Below are 15,715 nucleotides of genomic sequence, written 5' to 3'. Positions count from 1 at the left end.
TCCCCAGTGCCCCACCCTGCATGGGGGGGCTCTGCCGGAGCCCTTGACCCCCCTGCTCCCCCGGCCCCCCCACAGGTGCCCTGCCCGCACCAACTCTGGCCCTTTAAGAAAAAAAATGAGAAAAGCCCTAGGACTCACTGCTCCCTCAGTGGCCTCAGGGCTTTGGGGGCTCATGCAGAGCTTCCCCACATGGCATGGGGCAGCGGGAATGGCCCCCCGCCAGCAGGAGTAGTGAGTCTGGCGGAGGGGTTTAATTTTTTTTTTTTTTAACGAGCTGGAGCTGGCTCAGGTGAGGCACCCATGGGGGAGCTGGGGGAGTGATGGGGGTGAGGGGGGGTCATGCAGAGCCCCTCCATGCAGCATGGGGCAGTGTGGGGCAGTGGGGATCGCCCCCCCCCTCCCAGCAGCACCTGATGAACCTGGGCTTTTTTTTTTTTACCAAAGAGCCGGGAGCTGGGGCAGGTAAGGCAGCCATTGCTGGGCTGGGGGAGCAGGTGGGGGTTGGGCCTGCCCTAGCTGATTTGGAGATTCAGCCCAATCGAATCGGGACAGTGATCTGAATCACCGAATCAAATCACTGTCCCCTGAATCGGCCGAATCCGAAGTGAGTACTAGCCACTTCGCACAGGCCTAATAAACAGATATTAATAGGATTCACAAAATAATGAGAGAAAAGTATTTCATATGCAGTAGTCAGGGTCACAGGTAAGAATAAATACTAGTACTGTAAAGCTGGTGCTGATGTTTTCAATAAGAGCACAATATGGCCCTCCCCTTTTCTAATATACAAAATGGTTACTGTCCTGTAACTAAGGGCATAGGTCTGAAAATTCATAGCCATTAGGGCTGGAGCGCAGCACTGGAGAGCCTATAAGCGTGATGTGGGGTTTTTCCCCCTGAGGTGGAGTACATTTTTCTGTATTGAATGTCATCAGGTTTTTACCATCCCACTTTCTAAACCTATCAAGGTCAGCCTGGATCACCAGCCTATCCTCGGGTGTGGACGCTCTGTGCCAAATTTTGGTGTCATCTGTGAACTTGGCCAGTCCGCTTCTGACACCAGTATCCACATTGTTAATAAAGACATTAAAGAGTATAGGTCCAAGGATGGAGCCTTGGGGGACACTACTAGTCATGGAGTGCCATGATGATTCACTTCCGTCAACTACCACTCACTGAGTCTAAACTCAGAGCTAATTCCCCAGCCACTGGACTGTGATGTAGCCGAGGCCACAGTTTGTGAATTTTTCCATGAGGAGATCGTGAGACACCAGATCAAAGGCTTTTCTCAAGTCCAGATATATGACGTCAATCTCTTCTCCTTTGTCCAGGTGATATGCCATCTGCTCACAGAAAGAAATGAGGTTGGTCAGGTGAGACCTACCCGCAAAAAACCCATGCTGGCTGTCCCACAGGATGTTGCCATCAGCCAGCTTGTCAAGAATGGTCTCTTTGATAATTTTTTCCAAAATCTTTCCAGGGGTTGAGGTCCAGCTGATTGGCCTGTAGTTCCCTCGATCTACTTTCCTCCCTTTCTTGAAGCTAGGCACTACGTTGACCTTCTTCCAATCTTTAGGCACTTCACCAGAGCACCATGAGCTCTCAAATACCCTTGCCAGTGGCCTCAAAAACAAGCCGCCTGAATGAATGAGAGGAATGTGAGGTGTAAAGGAAGAAGAGATAGTAGCTTGGAGAACGTGGAGAGAAAAAAAAGGAGGAGCAAGCAGAGCTTGATACTAAAGAGGTTAACATTGAAAGAAGTAGATGGAAATAGGATTCTCACTGGAAGTAGGGTTCTCAACAGAGATTTAGAGATAAAAAAGAGTGACAGATAATAGATATGTTACAGGGTAGAACACAGAACAAAAGGGACTAAGGGTCAGGGTGCAATAATGGAAAGAGGCATAATTGTTCCATTCCCCTTTACTGTGAACACATTTTGTGATTTTACTCTGAAAGAGGGGAGGGGTGTTCTGGGAGGTGATGGGAAGATATTACTTGATTGAGAAAAGAAAAAAAAATGCTACCATTTTCTCCGCCGTATATGCTGAAACCCTCATAGACCTATCTTCTTGATCTTCACCAAACCGCTACCCAAATGCAGTGGGGTTCTCTGTTTTTTATGCTAAAACATTGCTCACCCTGATGTTACATTCTTTGGGATGACTGCACATGAAGGTAAAATCCCAGGAGCAGTTTTTCTGTGTCTCATAGCAGATTCAATAAATATGCATGGAACGAAACAAGTTTATGGATGTGGCCAACCCACATTTCTTTTAATCTATCATATTAATTCCCAAGGACAGGGTGAACTCCTGTGGATCATCAATTAGTTTTACTTACAGCAAAAAGTAAGCGCATCAGATTGGTTATCATAACATACCAGCCAGTTGAAGAACAGTAAATATCATTCTGAGCTGCTTCAGCACACTGTATTATAAAGTTATACTCTTCAGAAAATATCATATAATCACTAACGTGGAAAATTTAATTGAAAGAATAACCCATTTTACCCCAAGATATATTACCCAGCTTTAAGAGAGGCTGAAAAGCAAGCAAAACCCCCAGACTACGTAGTCTTTTATCCTGTATTTTCTCAAGGGCATAACTCCCATTTGTTTTATTGTACATTGCATACAATGAAAACTGCAGAAGCAGACTTTTGAGTTATGCACAGAGACTAATATATCTATTTATTTTAGAAGGTTCCTTGTTGGGGGAAGAGAAAATTGAGACCAAAGGCTAAAATTTATTTAATGGACTCAATATATCAGTTGGATGCCACTCTCCCTTCAGCAGCAAATGGGGCCTCTGAGGGCTTGTGGCAGAGACCCCCCACTCAGTGCGGGGCAGCAGGAGTCACCCCCCCTCACCTGGCACATGTATGGCAGCTGAACTGGGCTGAATCCCAGAACTGGGGTGGCTCCACATGTCAGCCAAAGCTCCAGTTCATTCCCCAGCTCTTATCACTTCCCCCATCTCTTTCCAGGGGATGCAGCTCCCAGATCTGTATGTGGGGTTTCAGCAGATTGCTGTTTCTAGCTCAGGAAATAGCCCAGAGTTGCCACCATCCCCAGCTGGCAATGGCAGCCTGCTGTCTTCCCACATCATCTGGGGGCCCACGCCCCCCAGGAAGAGGTGGGGGAAGCAATCAGAGAGTTGGGGGAAAATGAGGGAGCTGGGGAATTGAACTAGGAACTGGGGGAATGTTCAGGGACCTGAACATTCCCCCAGGTCCTGGCTCAATTCCGCAGCTCTCGGTTTGATTTCCCCAGCCCCCTGTTCAATTCCACAGCTCCCAGTTTGATTCTGCAGCCCCCTGTTCAATTCCCCAGCCTCCAGTTCAATTTCTCAGCTCCTGGGTTGATTCCCCATCCCCCGGTTTGATTTCCCAGCTCCCTGTTCAGCCTGCTGAAACCTCACATGCAGATCGGGGGTCAGCCCCTGGGAGGAGCTGGAGAATAATCAGAGAGCTAGGGAATCGGACTGGGAGCTAGATGCCAATAGCAAAGCAGTCCTTTCTCCTTCCTTCTCCTTAGTTTCTGTTCAGCTGCAAGCAAGCCAGCTTTGAAACTCGAAACATTGTGAAACTTTCAAAATGTTTCAAATGCCCTCGTTTTGTTTCAAAGCCTTTCATTTCATTTCATTTCATTTCAATTTCTCTACTTCAACCTTAAAATGAGTTGAAACAGCTTCAAAACGAAACACCAGTTGAAATTTTGCACAGCCCTAATGTCCAGGGATTCTCAGGTATTGAGTAGACTGCACAAAGGCTTTTGTTTATAGTATCTGGTACAGGGTTTTACAGAAGACTGGCTAATAACAGATTAAAAGGAAGATACTAGAGAGGAGAATATAATCCTTTAAAACACCTCTAGGAAAAACATAGTGCTTCTGCAGTGATGGTTAAAGCTATTGTAACATGCTAGGAACAGACGTTACACACAAACTGATATAAGTGATTGGAAACTGGTTCAAATCTGTAACACAACAGAAAATCAGTACGCATGAAGCTCTTTCCAATGGTCAAAACCAGTTTGTTAAACCTGGTTGGATGTAGTATCAGCCTGAACTAATTTAGTTTAAATCAGTTTATTGAACTTCTGTCCCAAATCCCCTCCAGATTCAAGTTAACTCACAGTCCCCCAGCATCACAGATTGCTTTACACCTCTTCTGCAGACCCACCCCCTCAAAAGTTGGGTGGGATAGCCTTGGCCTATCCTGTCTGCTCTAGATAAGCAGGGAGGTGTGCTCTAGCACTCCCCTGCTTCAGGCCTGAGCCACTGCAGGCATAGGTGTGGCTGCATTTCCAGAATCGAAACAAGGTCTGTTCACTTGCTTATCTGTTCAATCTACAGAGTTTAGACTAACCTGTGAAGATTGAATTGATCCAGCCTATGAATTTTTGACAGTCTGTACTTAGCCTAATTGTGCAGGCAATGGTACAAAGCATCATATACATTTAAGTCAGTGCTTGACTCAACTGTGAAGTTATTTAATGAGCACCTTGTTCATCACTACTACTAAAGGGTAAAAAGGGTAGATATTATTCACTGCTACTAGTTACATTCTTAATCTCCACTGGTATTTATTGTTTCAAGAAATCAGTTATTCATTGCAATTTATTAAATTATACTTACTACAAATCTTTATGCACATGTGTGGTCAAGACTTTTTCTGTATTTCTAGTCTACGGACATATATTAAACCTAAGCTAAAGTGTTCAAATGTACTATTAATGAGATATGAGGTATTTATAAAACAAGAATATGTCTGATAGCAGATAGATTGGTATGAACTGGGCCTGCTACCCAACTTGGTTTTCCGAACAGTAAAACTAGAAAAAGACATGATGTATTATTATTTTTGAACAATTGCTGATTCTTGCATAAATGATTACCTGTATAGCAAATGTACCCAATACGATAGTGCAAAATATAGGATTTCTGAAAATGCCATCAAAAACATTCCTCTCGCCATGGATTTTGCGTGCATTGATTTCATTGAAGAGCTGCATCATGACGAAGGTGTTGAAAATAATGGTATAATGCTCCGAAGGAGGAGAGTGGAGCGGTGCATTCCTCCCACTGTCAATCTGAAACATTTGTTCACCTTAATAAAAAGGAACAAAAAAGTTGTTTACTGTTCCAAAACATTCTGTCTTGTATTTTTATGTCCATCTCTCTGCAACGGATAGCTCTTTTGCCCTGAAATGCTTTTTAACAACATTCCTTCCAAAGCTACTATAATAATGGCAGTTCCTAATTCAGTGAGCAAAAGAACTGCTGAGTTCCCCACTGTGAAGTTTAACAAAGTTGATTTTAGTTAGTGGCTTGGAATATGTGTAGATGTTACACTTCAATTGACCTAACTAGGAATAAGTCCATCTAAGTGCTGAACTATACACACATGTGGGGAGGTTAGACCAGGCTAAAAACAGCCAGACTGACCTAACTTAGTTCACTTACGGAGCTGCACTACATAGACCAGGCTAACTCGTGCCTGATCTAGCCAAATGTTTGGAGTCCAAACCCAGGGCTGGGAAAGCCCAGCTGCTCATCCCAGTCCCAGGGCTGCACTTTTCCTATGCCTCCACTCTGACTGGGATATTTTTAGCCATTCTACCCCTCCATCCCTCCCATGGACCTGCCAGCCTCCCCATCCTGCCAACCATCCCCCAAAGACCCGTTAGACCTCCCCACAAATCCTGCCTGTGTCTCCCCCTACCCCAAATTACTTAGATTGTGGCCCCAGCACCAATAAACATATGCACAAGCAGGGGTCTGATCTATGATTATGTGGTTTAAAGTAAGCTGCATGATCATAGATCAGGTCCCTGAAATGTGTGCACCAATATACCAGCAAAAATGATTTTTGAGGTGTTTTTCCTCCTACAAGGTAGACACTATCTTAAAGAAAGAAAGCAAAGACTTATGTTTTCATCCAATGGACTTGCTGACCATGTAGTTGCTGTTTTTGTAATAATTAGTAGCAATCGTCCTTCACAGTTTCCAAATATTACTGTCTCATACACTATACCTTTTGATAAATATTTAGGATATGAACTGGGGAAAAACAATAGCTAATATAACTATTACCAATTTTAAAATTAGTTGCTTTTGCAATTTTGTTAACCTGCTGTGTAAGCTCATCAAAAGTCATTATACTGTTTATTTAAATGGCAAAGAATAAAACATTGGTTAGGGATAAGAATGACTGTCAGTGTTTTAAAACAAAAAAAAAAGAGAGAAAAATCTCACCATACAGCAAATATCAATGACCAACAAGTTTATATGAGAAGTTATAGAATCATACAATCAAAGGATTCTAGAGGTCATCTAGGCCAACCCCCTGCTTGAAGCAGGATCAACCCTATCCAAACCATCCTGTACAATCCATAATCTAAACTCTAAATAAGACTACCATCAACCTCTGAGCATTCAAAACAGGCTCTTAGTAGAGGGAGTGGGGGTGGGGGAGGAAGAGTGGAGAGCATTTAAGGCCACATAAATCAATGGGTGACTCAAGACCCTGTGGGTCAAGATACAGGGGAGATGAGGAGAAGAGGACTTGATGGTAGGCAACTACTACAGACTGCCACACCAGGAGGAGCTGGATCTGGAGTTTTCCAGAGAACCGATGGAGGTTGCACGTTCAAGGGACACAGTTGTCATGGGTGACATCAATTACCCTGACATCTGCTAGGAGGAGCTCTTGGACAGATCTGACCAGTCACATAGTTTTTTGAACTGCATGGAAAAACTATGGTTCGTACAGGAGGTGAATGGGCCAACCATGGGGAAGACTTTGTTGGATTTGGGGACAAAGGGGATGACCTGGTGGGAGATCTGAGGATTGAGTGTAATCTGGAAGACAGCAATCATGAGATGATAGAATTCACTATCCATCATAGGGCAAGAAAGCCAGCCATTAGGATAGAGGTGCTTGACTTTGGGAAGGCTGACTTCAATGACCTTAGGAAAATAGTGGGAGAGACCCTATGGGAAGAGGGACTGGAGGGGAAGGGAGTTCAGGAGGGGTGGTCATTCCTCAAAGAAGCAATCCTCAGATCACAGAAAAGGTCCATTCCTGTGTGCAGAACAGGTGGTAAAGAAGCCAGGAAGCTCTCTTGGCTTACCAGAGGAGTCAGGGAGTGCTTAAAAAAGAAAAAGGAGGCTTATGAACAGTGGAGACAAGGGGTAATCACCAAGGAGGAATACACAAATATAGCCTACATTTGTAGGGAGAGGATAAGGAAGGCAAGGGTGGAGACTGAGATCAGGTTGGTGACCAAAATCAAAGCCAATAAGAAGTCCTTCTTTAGGTATATAGGGAGCATGAGGAAGACCAAGGGAAATGTGGGGCCCTTACAGAATGGGACAGGACAGCTGATAACCGTCAGGAGAAAGCTTGCAAATGAGACTAAGTTATTGGGAAAAGCGGTCATACTAGATGATATGATATGGATCCAAGCGGACCTGGACAAGCTGGAAAGGTGGGCAGAGCAGAACCAGATGCAGTTCAATAAGGATAAATGCAGAGTGCTTCATCCAGGGAGAAGTAATATTCCAGAAGGGCTGGGCAAGGCTTAACATTAAATTCCAGTTTAGGAGCAGGGTAACCATTTGGGTATATATACATACACATTAACCTAAACCCCTGCCAACTCCTGAACCTAATCCTTTTCTTGGTAATCTATAACTTGTATTGAAGGCATGCACCTCATGGGTGCATCTACTAATGCACTTTACTGCAGAGTTGACTAATTATCTCTGCTGTAAAGCATCACAATCTACACATGTGCCAGTATTAGGGCACAGTAAACTTATTAACTCTGCCATAGAATAGTACTGTCATGGACAGGACTATCTTACAGTGGAGTACATAAGTGCACTGAAATGCATGTGTAGATGGTGACCAGGCAGGGGCCAGACCCCTGGCTCCCACATATTCACACAACTCTGCAGAGTCTGCATCCTTATGCCCCAGCCAGCCCCTCTACAGCCTGATGCTGCCACCCAGACACCAGGGCTGACCCCTCATGCCCTATGCCAGCCTGAGCATGTTCCACCCTGGCTCAACGTGCTGCAATCCCAGGCGCATGTGTAAATGCTGCACCTGGGAGCAGTTTGCTCTGGCTCAAAGTGCTCTGGAGTTTCTTTGCCTTAATTGCACATGTAGATGCACCCCATGTCAATGAAAAACAAAGCAGAGGTCACAAAATCATCCGAGTGCCCCCCTTTGACCTGCCAGGTAGAACTGTTTTCCTTTATCTCTTTTGATCTCATTGCATGGCTCAAACTGTGGTACTATTGCAGTTGAGCCGATAGGATTAATGCCAGTGTTATGCGCTATTTCCTCACATATCACACACCCGTTCCCCCCAAAAATTAGCCATTCAAAATGAGGGGGTGTGTATAAAGCAAGGAAACTGATTTCCTTGATTGAATGAGGATGCTGGAATGGCTGCCAAGGGCTATGCATTCTTTCCACATAGGAGAAGAAAATAACTTGGTGGTGACTGTGACAAGCGTAAACCTTTAGTGGATGAATGGTCAACCTTAACTCATAGTAAGCCTGTGCTGTGGCAGTTCAGATTTCTTCATTCTGCTTCCCTAAAACAAGGCACGTGTCTTATGGCAGGTGCAGTATATCAGAAAATGCAGCTGGGAGGCTCAGTGCATTTTGTGGCACCTAGTTGCAACTGAGGATACTTCAGAATTAAGCAAAAGCAGATTTAAGGGACACTTGAAATGGAAAAATAAAAAACCCTTTATCTTACCTACGAAAAGGAGTGTAAAAATGAGAGTGAGCTGGTAAACAGCATGCCCCAAGATATTCTTCATCATGGTACGTGATATAAGAGGCTTGTTTCTACCATATGGTTTCCTTAGCAGTAGAGACTCTGTAGGAGGTTCAGTGGCCAAAGCAAGAGAGGCAAAGGTGTCCATAATTAGATTGACCCAAAGCATCTGTACAGCTTTCAGTGGAGAGTCCTTGGGAGACAAAAAGTAATGTATTTGATAGAATAATTATGGTGTTGTCAATTCCTTGTTTTCATATATATTGTATTATTGTGTGACTACAAGGGAGAAACTGAGGGAACTGTTTGCATTAAAGCAAAAATATCTAATCAGCTATATATTCAGTCATTTCAGGAAGTAATATTTGAAACCTCACAAATCTTATTTGGCATGCCCTTAACTCTACCTGAATAATTTTTAAACAGTGTTCCCCGGCATGCCAGAAAATGTATTGTTTCTAAATTTTGAGTTAGGTTTGGATGACCAAAAATTATGAACAGTATGGGTTTTTTTTTCTGAACAGAAAATCTAAACTAAAGCACAATAATTAAAAAAAGAAGAAGCATGCTTAAGTGAATCATATCCGAACGAGGTTTAATTTCCTCTAGTACACAGTTTATATCATCTGGAATTAACCAAAATCTTGGAACTATAAGAGTTGGATTTGAAAACCTTAAAATTTTTTGTTTTTTTAGAATTATATGCATTGAGCATACAAATATGAATATAATGAACCAGCACTTTATTGAAAACATCAAAACAAATTAGGCAAGAAAATATTGATACATCTATTGCATCACAGAATAAGTAATAGAACGGTAGTGCTCTTTAAAAAAATGATCAATGGAACATCAGCATTAATTTAAAATATCAAACGGTTTTGGTAGGCTTATGTATTTATCTTAATTAGATCAGAAACCACCAGACGGAGCTATTGCCTCACTGAAACCAAGAAAGAGATAAGCTGAGATCACATCACACAAGACTTCAGATCATTAAAAAAAAAGGACCTAAGACAGATATCAGGAGAAAAAATTAACTAAGTATATCTGTTAAGATTAAGATCTTTATTAGATATCTATATATCTATTAAATTCTGACTTCACTATTGGTCTCTTCTCAGTAACTGTAACTCACTGGGAGAGCTGTAATGACATATAACTGAGACTGTTTCTAGAAGCCATATAAAGGAAACAAATGTAGATTATTTTCATGTGACTAATTCTACTTCTTTTGCCTTTGGTCTGAATCTGAAATAGATAGCACTAGTGGGTGTGTCCAGACATGTGTGGATGTTTGGTTCCCCAGAGACAAGTAGCGGTGGCACACCTTCAGCTGCTGCTACTTGTCCCCAGGGAACACCCACGCCATGCGCACTTTGGTGCATGGCAAGTTGCCCTGGGTGGAGTAGGGGAGGCTGGGGAAGGCACTGTACTGGCCCAGCAGCCTTACCTGAGGTCCTGGAGGCCTCTCATGGCTGCAACAGTGGCAATTCTGCCACTCAAAGCCTGGCCAGCAGCTGCAACACAGCTCCAGGTGGCCCAGATCCACTTTTCAGCAGCACGTGCTGGCCGAGCGTGCACTACACTGTTTTTTTCCCCCATGTATATTTTTTTTTTTGCCCCTGAATATCCAGGGGTTAAAAAAATCCTGCCAAAAGAAAAAAAAACCTGGCGTAGTGCATGTTCAGGCAGTGTGCTCTTGCAGCACAGAGAACACTGGACTGTGCAATATATGGAGCTGCAGACATATTTGTGGCACTACATACCGCACAACCGCACTCATCTGGACATGCCCAATGAGACTCGTTTTCAGATTCAGAGAGATGCTTTTATTTCTATTAAGGATGAAGCAGCATTTTCAGATATTTTATCATAGAACAAGGATATTTATAGCATGAATATTTGAAGATCACAATATTGTTTTGAGCATAAATGCATAGGTATATATATTCTACTAGGAGGCATAAATGAGGCAAAAAACTATGGGAAAAACTCACAGGTCAAAACAAATACAAAATAATTTTGAATTTGAATTCTGCACTTCTTTTGAAATAAGTGAGTAATGTAACATAACATTTTTATATCATTTTAAAAATCGAAGGAAATATTCTATTCGATATCATAACAATCTTTGGGGTGTTTTAGTTTCTGTGGTGACTGGAAACTCTGGTCTTGATTTCACTAAAGACACCATGGTATTAGCCTCCTGAAAATATAGATACTTCTATATTCAAAATCTATTGTTAAACATTATTTAAAAAAATACATTTGGCTTACTCAGTGGGCACATCTACACATGCATTTCATCTGAGATCAGCTTACTTGCAAGTAAACTACCTGCGAGGAAATGCTCCCAGGCAGGTGTTTACACATTCAGGGACTAGGAAGCAGATTTGCAGCTCTTAGCACCAAACTTCCTGCAGCCAGCAGCTTTATTGAAAAGGCAGCCCTGCTTTCTGCATCCTGGCCAGTAACTTCCCTGGCCAGGAGCAGTGTGCACAATGCAGGGGCAGCATGCGGGAGCTCTCTCCTCACTGCCTCTGCCTCCCTGCACTATGGCTGCTCCAGCCCATGCCCCTGGCAGCAATTACCAGTGCCTGGGGGTCCTTCTGGCCACTGCCCTGGCCCTGCTGCCCTGCTGCACTGACCTCGGCTGGCCCATGGCTGTCTTGCCTCTCCCAGCTCCCCCGCATGCAGTGAATGCATGCCCAGCCCCACTATGTCATCCCAGGGCTGCCACACTGCCTGGAAACCATCTAGCTGGCTGGACCCCAACAGAAATGCCACCAACATGGTCCTGGACACCATTTGCTGGGACCACCCTTGCCCTCCTCGGTCTCCAGCCCCACCTCGGGGCCCACCGCACCAGCCAGGAATAGTGACTACACATAGTCTAGCAGACCTGGGATGATGAGTAGTGGCTGCAGGAATTCTGCATGAACTGGGTTACCTTGTGGGACCACCTGGAGCAGCTCCATCTGAACCTAGAGCACTAGGACACCACCATGCAGCCGCCCCTCCCCACAGACACATGGCTGGCTTTCACCTTGCTGAAGCTGGCCATTCCAGCCAGTTTCTGATATGTGGACTATCTCTTTGAGGTGGGCAAGGCCACTGCCAGGGAGGCCATCCTGGAAATGTACGGGGCCCTCCAGGACATGATGGGAAACAACGTGTTCCACGTGCATGACCTCTTCATGGTGGTGGCAGGGTTGCATGCACTCCACCAGTGCATTGGGACCTGGACAGGACCCACATCTCCATCACTTGCCCATCCCATGGCGACCACCCCTACTACAGCTGAGGGGTTTTCATCCATGATGTTCCATGACATTGTGGACCACTAAGGCACCTTGATGCATGTGAGTGCCAGATAAGCAGGCAGAGCCCATGATGCCTGTGTCTTCTAGAATTCCACCCTGCTGGGCCTGGTGGAGAGTGGGTGCTTCACGCCGGGCTGCCAGACCTACAGCTGGGTGCCATGGTGGTCCTGCACCTCCTTATTGGGGAACCTTCCCCTCACTCCTCCCCTGGCTACATTGGGCATCTGGACCCCTACCAGGCCCACTTTAACTGTTGCCTGGGCAGGACCCATGTCCTGATGGAGTGCACCGTTGGACATCTGAAGAGATGCTGGGGCACCCTCACAGCAGGGAGATGCTGGGGCACCCTCATGCCAAGGACAACCTCCCCCAGGTCATCACTGCAGCCTGCATGCTGCATAGTATCTATCAGACCTGGCAGGAGCTCTTCTGTGAGACCTAAGCAGAGGAGGCAGAATAGGCAGAGGGCATACAATGGGCATAGGCTGCCTAGCATTGGGAGCACCATTTGCAGTATAAGTGACAGCAGTGGACCCCCTGCCAAGGCCCAGGGTGAGCCGAACACCCACCACCAGGAGCCAAGGCACCAAGTTTGAGAGGCCCTGGATGACCACCTCCTCCTGCACTCCCCACTATAGCCCACCTGGACAACTGCCCATGGCCCCCACTCCCAGCACCATGCTCACTGCAGACATGTCTCACAAGAACAACTGTTTTTATTCCCCTCACATCAAACAGACTCTCCTACCTCCCCAGTAGAGCCCCCCATCCCCCACCTCCCCCAATAAACAGAGACCCTCTGCACCCACCCCACCCACCAACAATAAAACACCCTCTTCCCTGTGCAAACTATTTACAAAGTGTGTTGTGTTTTGTCCTGGCGTGGGGGGCCTTGGGGTCAGAGTACCTAGGGGAAAGAGCCTGTGGACAGGCGACCAGAAGCCTGGCCTCTAGGTGTTCACCCGTGGGTGCAGGCTCTGCGGCGAGCCCATTGGGTAGGGTGCTCACCCAGGGACAATGGGAGCTAGTGCCCCACTTGTGTGAGTGGCTCCCCCTCTGGTGGCCAATGTCCAGGGCCAGCATAGCCAGTGTGCAGTCCTGGCCCCACTACAGGCAGCTCTAGCTCTGCACCTGTGTGGAACTGGGTTGAGCAGCAGACCTGGGCCCAATGTGAACAGCTGGGTGGTGGGGCACCCAGGGCAGGGGCCAGGCCAAGAGCTCCTGCCTCCTAGGGGTGGTGCAGGACCTCCTCCCAGGACCATGGGGGGCCTGCTACTGGACAGTGGGTGGCTGCCAGGGGGCAGGCAGGGCTAGGGTCAGGGGCCAAGCAGAGGGCACATGAAAGTGACCTCCAGGGCCAGAACAGTGTGCACCACCCAGTGGTCATTGTCTGGGACCTCCACTGCCCAGGCCAGGATGGTGTTCTGCTCCCACAGTGCCTCCACCTGCTTGTGCTCCAGGACTAGGGTCTGCTCCCAGAACTCCCTGTCTGTGTGCTCCCGTGCATCCTCACAGTCAATGTTGCACACTTGCCAGGCCCTTGAGTCCTCCAGCCAGTCCTCTGACACTTCCACCAGCAGCTCCAGGAGGACTGTGCAGTTCTGGGTCCACCTCTGGCAGAGCTGGTGCACCCACAGGGCCCCAGCTATGGACAGTGGTGACCCTGAGGCTGCATCCCCACTGTGAACTGTGGCCTCTTCCCCATGTGCAGCTGCAGGACCTGCAGAGCCATGAGAAAGAAGTTATTTGTGTGAGTTTGCAACATTTCTGAGATAAGATGCTCTGTATCAGGGGCCATGCGGTGCCAGCCTCAGATTGGGAGTCAGGCATGCCAGGTGCCCAGGGACTGATAAATAGTGGGGGGAAAGCCTGGGCCTAGGCAGCCACCAACCAAGCCCCCACCTCCTCCCCGTTCACTCCCCTGAGGCTGGCTGGCCACTGAGTGTTGGCCATGGGCATCCTGCCTCCCCTGCCCCGTTCCAGGTGTGGGACAAGCCAGGTTCCTGGCAGCACCTGCTACTATGGGTCCAAACCCCACTCCCTCCCCACTCCTCCTGCAGGGCAACTACTCTCCTGTGCTGCTTCCCAGATCACAGAGCCTGGGCTCAGGGGGAGTGGGGCTCCCCGATGACTAGGACAAGGAGCTGCCTGCACCCCTGCCCAGCCTTTAGGGGGCCTCTCCAAAGCTGGGGCTGCACTCTCCAAAGGTGAAGCTGCACCCTGAGATTACCCCAGCTGTGTGTGTCACGGGCACTGCACGAGGAACTGTTTGTGCAAACTGAAGGGTACCTGACCCACTATGCCCTCCTGATGATGATCACCATGGTGCCCCAGGTACACCTAGCACAAGACCCTGAGCTTTGACAGGATAGGGAGCAATCCTGGGCTGCCCCACAACCTCTGCCACCACATGTTAGGCTACCTGTGGCTGCACTACACATCCCTGCCCTCCATACCCAAGGAGGACATTGCTGCCAGCATCAATACATGCTGGAGAGGTCTGTGCCCAAATAGCTTTGGGGGCATGGGATGCTCAATAAAGTTTCTGCACTGTCCCCCATCTCACTGCGTGCTGTGGGGAGGGAACTCAGGTCCAGGAGAGTGTGGTCAGATCAGGCAGGGAGGGGGGCAGAGGCAGGTGCTGGGGGCAGGGGCAGGAAGGGCCCTCCCCCAGTGCAGGCCTTACCATGTGGCCAGAGCTGGTGTGGCTGTCAACCTGTCTGGCAGTGACAGCATGCGGCTTCAGGCAGAGTCCTTGGTCAGCAGGGTGCAGCATACAGGCGCTGGGCCAGCTCCCTCCCCCACCCACCCATGGAGGAGCTGGCACTGGTGGCAGATGGTGGTTCCATGGCCAGCCATACCTCATGGCTATGCTGGGACTATGGAGCTGGTGAGGCAGGTACTGGCCCAGGATCCCCAAGCTTCCAATGGAGACTGAAGGCAGAAGGCTCAACAGGATGGGCAGCTCAATGCCTAAGGGGCCTACCTCCTATGATGTATCACCATGAGTGCCAGGCTGAGGCAAAGGCTGAGGCAGATCACCCATGCTGCTGTACACAGCATGGCTGTGGCCTGAGTCACGGGGTGCAAGAATCTCCACCAGTCACCACACAAAGGGTATGGACTTGAGGGCACTCCTGGACCAACAACTGTGGTTAGACATGGTGACCCACTGTGCCCACAAGGCCTTGACCTTTATGCAGCACTATTATGCCAACTGGTTGTACCCACACTCCTGCATCCAGCCTGACAGCCCTTCATATACTTGGGCATTAGAGCAGATGCCCTCCACAAACTGGGGATGCAACTCTGCATTGCCCTACAACACCACAAGGTTGCCAGTCTCTTCCTTGGACCAGTTGGGGCCCTGGCTGGTAGGCACAGGTATGGGCATCAAGGGTCCTGTGCTGGCTCTCTGGGCCTCCATTTGGTATCTCAAATGTAAAGATCCTGAGGCATGAAAACCAGGAAAGTGCCCTAGCTGCCAAGCCATAGGCAAGTCTGGAATAGGGACACTCTCCATCTTTGCTGTTCTGTCACTGTGCAGCAAGGAATGCAAGATTCCAGGGACCAGAGTGTACCAGA

The 15,715-nt window shown here is 47.4% G+C and overlaps 1 protein-coding gene across 1 annotated transcript in view; it reads right to left on the bottom strand.

Moving 5' to 3' along the window:
• The window catches only part of LOC102371752 (plasma membrane calcium-transporting ATPase 2), a 664,574-nt gene that overhangs the window by 55,018 nt on the left and 593,841 nt on the right, over positions 1–15,715 (bottom strand). The window contains exons 19-20 of the mRNA XM_014521639.2: positions 8,784–8,997; positions 4,902–5,113 (exon numbers count right to left, since the gene is read on the bottom strand). Coding sequence (XP_014377125.1) covers positions 4,902–5,113; positions 8,784–8,997 — 426 coding nt within the window. The remainder of the gene's footprint in view (positions 1–4,901; positions 5,114–8,783; positions 8,998–15,715) is intronic.

The sequence above is a fragment of the Alligator sinensis genome, unplaced genomic scaffold (genome assembly GCF_000455745.1).
Source record: "Alligator sinensis unplaced genomic scaffold, ASM45574v1 scaffold285_1, whole genome shotgun sequence".
Classification (NCBI taxonomy): Eukaryota; Metazoa; Chordata; order Crocodylia; family Alligatoridae; genus Alligator; species Alligator sinensis.
Note: the sequence above shows the minus strand (reverse complement) of the source record. Positions and strands in the feature narration are given on the sequence as shown.